Consider the following 7,994-nt stretch of genomic DNA (forward strand, 5'->3'; position numbering starts at 1 on the left):
TCTATTCCCTGCTTCATAACCCAGGGGCTGCCTATATTTTTTCTATTTCAGCATTTTGAACTGTAATGTGCCACATATAAGCCTCCTCTATGATTTGTAAGGCATCATTCCATCATACCAGGTGATGACAGTGATCACTGACTCTCATATGGACTCTACTCTAGAACCTGTTTCTGATACTCCTTGAGTGAATATTAAAACTATGTCTGACTAGTTCATTTTCTCATTCCCCCAATTTGAAAATCTTTTACATAATTGCTGAGAAAGTTGTGTTATGACATACAATATATAAATATATGATTTATTAGGTTTAAAACCATTCATCTACATCAAGGGTCAATAAGGCTGCATGTCACCATCAGTAAGTTAACTCTAAATTTAGTGTATCCATATTGAGATATGCACCCCTTCAAGTTGTTGCTCTCAGTAAATATATGTCATGAGTGACAAACTAATTAGAAAATGTAAAAAGTCAAACATACAGTAGTTTTCTAAATAGCCTCAACTCCATGGAGGGGTTTCTTGCTTTCCAGTCATTGTAATTGCAACTGATTATCATATTTAACCCTTTGACTGTCGCAACCCCCAATCCTGTGTCGCAAAATTAAAAAAAAAAAAAAAAAAATTATTTTTTTCTTATGAAATGATAGAGAATCTTTTCCCGATTGTAATGGCACCAAAACAACGAAATTTGATGGAAAACTGACGGAATTATGCTCTCTCGAAGTTAGCGACCTCGGCGATATTTACAAATCGGCGATTTCGCCCACTTTGAGCCCTATTTTCGGCTAATTCCATTGTTCCAGTCGACCAAACTCATAGCTATTTCTTTAGAACTCCATTTTTTCTATCGATTGAGTACAAGAAACTGCCCATTTACCAATTTCAACTACCCAATAATGTGGTCAGAAATTTGCAATTTGGCCAACTTCACGAAAATTAAAAAAATATGACAATTTCAAAATAAGGTCCAGAATGAACAATGCAGACATTCCTGGCTCTAAAATAACATTTTCTTTGTTCATCAGTCATGTCTCCAGGCCCCTCTGATATTACTCTTGCTTTCTATTTTGAATTTTTATTCAAACAAAAAATAGAAGACTTACTATTATGCAGACTACTGCAATACTGTAATAATTGTATAAATAACATCAACCCATTCATGACTGCATATTAGAATGGCTAGTTGGACATTTATTGGACAATGACATCATTTGTTTACTTTTGAACATTGGCAAAAATCAAACATTTTCCCTAATTTGAGCTCCATTTCCAGGTTCTTTTTATAGTAAAATCAATCAAAACCACCTCTACTTCTATAATATGTTTTCCATTCTATCAAATGAGACCAAGAAAACGAGAATACAACCATAAATACTATACGAAAATAAACCACAAAGTCGGCACCACACAGACCTATTCTCTCACATGTGGGCCTACCAGCTTTCTCCTGCTTGATTTGAAGCCGCTAGAATTTATGAGTATATATACGTCAAACACGGTACCTCGTAAGACGTATATATACGGCCGCGACAGTCAAAGGGTTAAGGGGAAGTGCTAAATTCATATAAGTAATATAGTGCCTGAGGAATGGGAGGTATAAGGTTTCATCCAAGGAAGGAGAGGGTAACTCAAATTAAGTTCCTCATAATTAATAGTTCTGTATACTTCCTCCAAGAAACCAGAACCCCTCATTTCATTTTCATGATGGCTTCATTGTAAATATCATTTTCTTTCCTTGGGCTCCTACCACTTGACAATGGGTACATACAAGACTCTCCTAACTGTATGCATTTACTATTATTTTTACAACTCCAATATAATTCTTTGATTAAACACACTGATTTAATTAGTCAATCCTACCAACCTGCATGACGTGGCTCATCACTGCCCAAAAGTAATACGGATTTTTGGGCTTCAATTTGTAAAGCTTCATAGCAGTCTGCTGCTGATTCTTGTAGTCCCCCACCCGAACATAAGCCATGAAGAGATGGGACAGCAGCTCCTCATTGCTTGGCTCTGTCTTAACAGCCATTTCATAAACTCTGCATATTTGGTCGGCTGTGTGTAAAATTGGGCACAAAAAGAAGAGTATAATATTAGTTATCTATGGAGGCAAAGAAGGGAATGTATGAAAGTATAGTAGTACCAACACTCTTATATGGGTGTGAAGCTTGGGTGGTAAATGCAGCAGCGAGGAGACGGTTGGAAGCAGTGGAGATGTCCTGTTTAAGGGCAATGTGTGGTGTAAATATTATGCAGAAAATTCGGAGTGTGGAAATTAGGAGAAGGTGTGGAGTTAATAAAAGTATTAGTCAGAGGGCAGAAGAGGGGTTGTTGAGGTGGTTTGGTCATTTAGAGAGAATGGATCAAAGTAGAATGACATGGAAAGCATATAAATCTATAGGGGAAGGAAGGCGGGGTAGGGGTCGTCCTCGAAAGGGTTGGAGAGAGGGGGTAAAGGAGGTTTTGTGGGTAAGGGGCTTGGACTTCCAGCAAGCGTGCGTGAGCGTGTTAGATAGGAGTGAATGGAGACGAATGGTACTTGGGACCTGACGATCTGTTGGAGTGTGAGCAGGGTAATATTTACTGAAGGGATTCAGGGAAACCGGTTATTTTCATATAGTCGGACTTGAGTCCTGGAAATGGGAAGTACAATGCCTGCACTTTAAAGGAGGGGTTTGGGATATTGGCAGTTTGGAGGGATATGTTGTGTATCTTTATATGTGTATGCTTCTAGACTGTTGTATTCTGAGCACCTCTGCAAAAACAGTGATAATGTGCGAGTGTGGTGAAAGTGTTGAATGATGATGAAAGTATTTTCTTTTTGGGGATTTTCTTTCTTTTTTGGGTCACCCTGCCTCGGTGGGAGACGGCCGACTTGTTGAAAAAAAAAAAAAAAAAATATTAGTAATTACAGAATGATATGGATGTTATAAAATATTATTATATTAAAAACATGTGCTAAACTTGTATCAGTCATATAGTGCTATTTTATAAAATAGATGCTTTAAGTGTTACAAAGCATGTATCAGAAAAAATACTGGAAAGTGATTACAGTGGACCCCCGCATAACGATTACCTCCGAATGCGACCAATTATGTAAGTGTAATTATGTAAGTGCGTTTGTACGTGTATGTTTGGGGGTCTGAAATGGACTAATCTACTTCACAATATTCCTTATGGGAACAAATTTGGTCAGTACTGGCACCTGAACATACTTCTGGAGTGAAAAAATATCGTTAACCGGGGGTCCACTGTATATGGTAGTAACAATGCCTCTAGGGAGTTGGCCTAGAAAGAAATTGATTGGAAAGTAATTTTTACTCTCAAAACCCTGTATTTTAGTCACTCCATGGCATAAACAGAGTCTATTAACCAATTTTTTTTTTTTTCAACAAGTCGGCCGTCTCCCACCGAGGCAGGGTGACCCAAAAAAAGAAAGAAAATCCCCAAAAAGAAAATACTTTCATCATCATTCAACACTTTCACCACACTCACACATTATCACTGTTTTTGCAGAGGTGCTCAGAACACAACAGTTTAGAAGCATATACGTATAAAGATACACAACATATCCCTCCAAACTGCCAATATCCCAAAACCCCTCCTTTAAAGTGCAGGCACTGTACTTCCCATTTCCAGGACTCAAGTCCGACTATATGAAAGACTGACTATACACAGAATTATTAATGAGTATAAAATCTAATGAAAACCAACAAGTGCATTTCCAAAACTACTGCTTCTAGCAGAACAAAAAGTAGTATATAACACACTATAGGGGCATTTTTGAGAATGGATGCCACCACCACCACCACTTCAATTTTGCTGAAATTTTGTTTAAGGATAGTTTTGGTTAAGAGTAAAATTTGCAAATTTTCAGCAATTTCTGACTCAAGTCATAAGTCAACACCTTTGTCATTAAGCAACTCATTGATCTCATATACAGTGGAACCTCAAATATAGAACTTTCTTCGGTCCAGAAGGCTGTTCAAGTGTGGCTACCGAACGAATTTATTCCCATCAGGAATAATGTAAATTAGATTAGTCCATTTCAGACCCTCAAAAATACACTTATAAAAGCACTTACAAAAATACACTTACATAATTGGTTGAGTTGGGAGCAGTTCGATTTTTGAGGTTCCACTGTATTTCAATGCATTATAAGGGCTAGGTACACACAGGTTCTTATGTAAGTAAACCCTCTTGTAATGCAACTTTGCATCAGTACTGTTATTCTACAGACTTCTGATCATCTTGATTCCAAATAAGTACACACTACTTTTATAGGGCTATGACCAACAGGAGGAAAAGATTAAAGGGTCAAAATATTGTGGCTGGTCAATAAGTGACCACTAAATAATCTTGGTCTTGATGTATGAGGTGGATTCTGCTAAACATTTGTAAATATTTTTTTGCCAAAAACTAACTCTAAACCATGTTTATATAAAATCATCTTGAATTACCCATGAGAAAGATGCTCCTATCATGATGTACACCCAACATAACACTACTACATGCCTAATTGATGATATCTGCAAAGTTAAAATGAAATCAACAAAACAACAGAAATGAAGTTTTTTTAAAAATGTTTCTTGCACTATAATATGGTGCGATATAAAACTGCCGAGAACAATGCCTTCATAATTTTATAATAATGCAATATCTGAAATGCTTATGTATGCTAGCGATTTTCTTTGTGCTTGACAATATTTTATTACATGTAAACTACTTATTGTACTGTACAAAGAAATAAAGGATTTTATTTGAATGAAGGAAATAATATTTGATTAATCAGTATGTACATATGTAAGTTTATTTAGGTACAGGTGCACATAAATATAGTTTCACAAATTATCATGCCATAGTAGTATGTATGTGTATACATGATGAACATCAAAATGGTATACAATACCTACCAACATGTGTGTACATACATGTTATATGTGTGAAACAGCAGCCTATTAAACATATTGCACTCTGTTAGGATTGCTAGTTTATTCTTTCCGTCTCATGAGTAGAAATTAAGAGGAGGTGTGGAGTTAATAAAAGTATTAGTCAGAGGGCTGAAGAGGGGTTGTTGAGGTGGTTTGGTCATTTAGAGAGAATGGATCAAAGTAGAATGACATGGAGAGCGTATAAATCTCTAGGGGAAGGAAGGCGGGGTAGGGGTCGTCCTTGAAAAGGTTGGAGGGAGGGGGTAAAGGAGGTTTTGTGGATGAGGGGCTTGGACTTCCAGCAAGCGTGCATGAGCGTGTTAGACAGGAGTGAATGGAGATGAATGGTATTTGGGACGTCATGAGCTGTTGAAGTGTGAGCAGGGTAATATTTAGTGAAGGGATTCAGGGAAACCGGTTATTTTTATATAGCCAGACTTGAGTCCTGGAAATGGGAAGTACAATGCCTGCACTTTAAAGGAGGGGTTCGGGATATTGGCAGTTTGGAGGGATATGTTGTGTTACTTTATACGTATATGCTTCTAAACTGTTGTATTCTGAGCACCTCTGCAAAAACAGTGATTATGTGTGAGTGAGGTGAAAGTGTTGAATGATGATGAAAGTATTTTCTTTTTGGGGATTTTCTTTCTTTTTGGATCACCCTGCCTCAGTGGGAGACGGCCGAATTGTTAAAAAAAAAAAATACAGTACATTAAAGTACTGAACACTGTTCAGGCGTCAGCCCCCTAGTATGTACTCAAAATTGCTACAAGCCCATTACTTACGCTGATGCATCTCCCGAAAACAAATTGTGAGAGCTTGGAGAGTAGCCTCATCTGTCGGTCCCTCTTTGATAACAGCAGAAATAATATTTTCACACTCATCTCGTCGGCTCATGCGTAGCAGTGCCAGACCCTTGAGTACACGAGCACAATGAAGGGTGGCCTGCTTTCTCAACACTTTGTCTGCCTCCTGCACAGCCTTTTTGTTGTTTCCTGTGTCCAGCCATTCTGTAACAGAATACATTCATATAAGCAAGATCTAGACATAGTTAATAATTTGTAAATCAACAACAGAAGACACTCAAAGCTTTGTCAATGTTAGCAGTATAGTTGGAGATGTATGAACAGCAGTGTTGTAGGAGCTCAAACAACAGTATTGCAAAAGTGATGGAAAAATACAAGCAGCAATGCAATAAAGCTAATAGGGTTCTTGGCTTCATATCAAGAAGAATAAATAATAGAAATCCTCAGGTTATACTTCAACTTTATATATCCATGGTAAGTCCTCATTCTTATTAAACTGTTTAGTTCTGGTCTCCATAGTACTGGAAAATATATAGAGAAGGATGATGAAATTGAACACGTTTATCAGAAATCTTTCATAAGATCTGTTGAAGACATTTATTTAACACTCACTTTCTGGAAAGACCAAATTAGGGATGATATATTTGAGTGCACAAATGGAAAACAGGAATAAATATAGAGAATATAAGTAAGTGTATAAATTAAGATTTAGAATGGATATAAGGGAGCACTGCTATGTCAACAGAGTTATAGATGAATGTAATAAACTCCCAGGTAGTGTCATATTATTACTATTATTACATTTATGGGGAGAGCTAAACCCGTTGATGGGTCATATAGCACCTGTGAGAATAGACAGTATTCAGACTCGATTCAAGGAATCTGAGCACAAATCCAATTCCTTGGATGAAGAGCTCCTCACCAGCACCAAGGAACTTTCCTAGAGAGGAGGTAAGTGAATTTATTCAGGTACAGGTACACATAAGTACAATTATCATACGTAGTAACACGTGTAAATTATCTAGGATAACCCAAAAGTCAGACGAAGTGACTTATTTCCATTGGGGTCCTTGAGGTAGCATCATGGAGGCGAGAACTTATGTAGCTTTAAATACAGGATGGAGGAATGGGTATGGGCTGGAGCTACCTAGCATGCAACATAAGTCTCAAGTGTTCCTTCATTTCTGTGTTCTTGTTAGAGAGAAGTATTGGAGGAGAAGTATTGGAGAAGTACTGGAGGAGAAGTATTGGAGGAGAAGTACTGGAGGAGAAGTACTGGAGGAGAAGTACTGGAGGAGAAGTACTGGAGGAGAAGTACTGGAGGAGAAGTACTGGAGGAGAAGTACTGGAGGAGAAGTACTGGAGGAGAAGTACTGGAGGAGAAGTACTGGAGGAGAAGTATTGGAGGAGAAGTACTGGAGGAGAAGTATTGGAGGAGAAGTACTGGAGGAGAAGTACTGGAGGAGAAGTACTGGAGGAGAAGTATTGGAGAAGTACTGGAGAAGTATTGGAGGAGAAGTACTGGAGGAGAAGTACTGGAGGAGAAGTATTGGAGGAGAGAGATATTGAAGGAGTGAGAGGTATCAGAGAGAAAAGTATTGGAGAGAGCACCACGACCTAGTGTTGGAGTAGGTAAGTTAATTTAGGCACAGTTATACATAAGTACATTTATCATACATAGTGTAAATTACCAAACATAACCTCAAAAATAGAAGGTCAGATAAAGTGACATGATTTCCATTGGGGTCCTGGGATTTCCATCGGTGGCCATCACCTCTGCCGGAACACCACCACCACACCACCATCTCCACCAACTCCCACCTACCCCACCACCTCCAACACACAATCACCAACACCGCAAATCAAACTGGCCTCAAATCTCACCGTAAATCGGCCGCAAACGTCTCTCAATGACAGAGTCGTCGACATGCGCCCGCCCGGCCATGGTTGCTGCTTGTGTTATGATGGAATGTTGAAGCTTACTTCATGGCCTCCCGCTAAGGCTTTGTGACTCAAGCTTCGCCACAGTCAAGGTGGAAGCTTGTTCAGTAATATTTTAGCTCAGAAACTGGCCTAAAATGCATCCAGGAGCTCTAAAATAAATAACAGCGGCGACTGATGCTCACTCGTTTGGGAAGCTGATACATCTTTACAATGTGATGAAAACAAACACTTTGGGTGTGTGTCTTTATTATTGTTTTATTAGGTTGCATCACACTTATCATCACTACGCTACTGCATCACACTTATC

At 38.4% G+C, this 7,994-nt stretch overlaps 1 protein-coding gene across 1 annotated transcript in view; it reads right to left on the minus strand.

Annotated features, from left to right (window-relative positions):
- The window catches only part of psidin (phagocyte signaling impaired), a 39,360-nt gene extending 31,574 nt beyond the window's left edge, over positions 1-7,786 (minus strand). The window contains exons 1-3 of the mRNA XM_053782081.2: positions 7,628-7,786; positions 5,723-5,947; positions 1,868-2,061 (exon numbers count right to left, since the gene is read on the minus strand). Coding sequence (XP_053638056.1) covers positions 1,868-2,061; positions 5,723-5,947; positions 7,628-7,688 — 480 coding nt within the window. The 5' untranslated portion in view covers positions 7,689-7,786. The remainder of the gene's footprint in view (positions 1-1,867; positions 2,062-5,722; positions 5,948-7,627) is intronic.
- Positions 7,787-7,994: the final 208 nt, after the last annotated feature.

The sequence above is a fragment of the Cherax quadricarinatus genome, chromosome 30 (assembly GCF_038502225.1).
Source record: "Cherax quadricarinatus isolate ZL_2023a chromosome 30, ASM3850222v1, whole genome shotgun sequence".
Lineage (NCBI taxonomy): Eukaryota > Metazoa > Arthropoda > Malacostraca > Decapoda > Parastacidae > Cherax > Cherax quadricarinatus.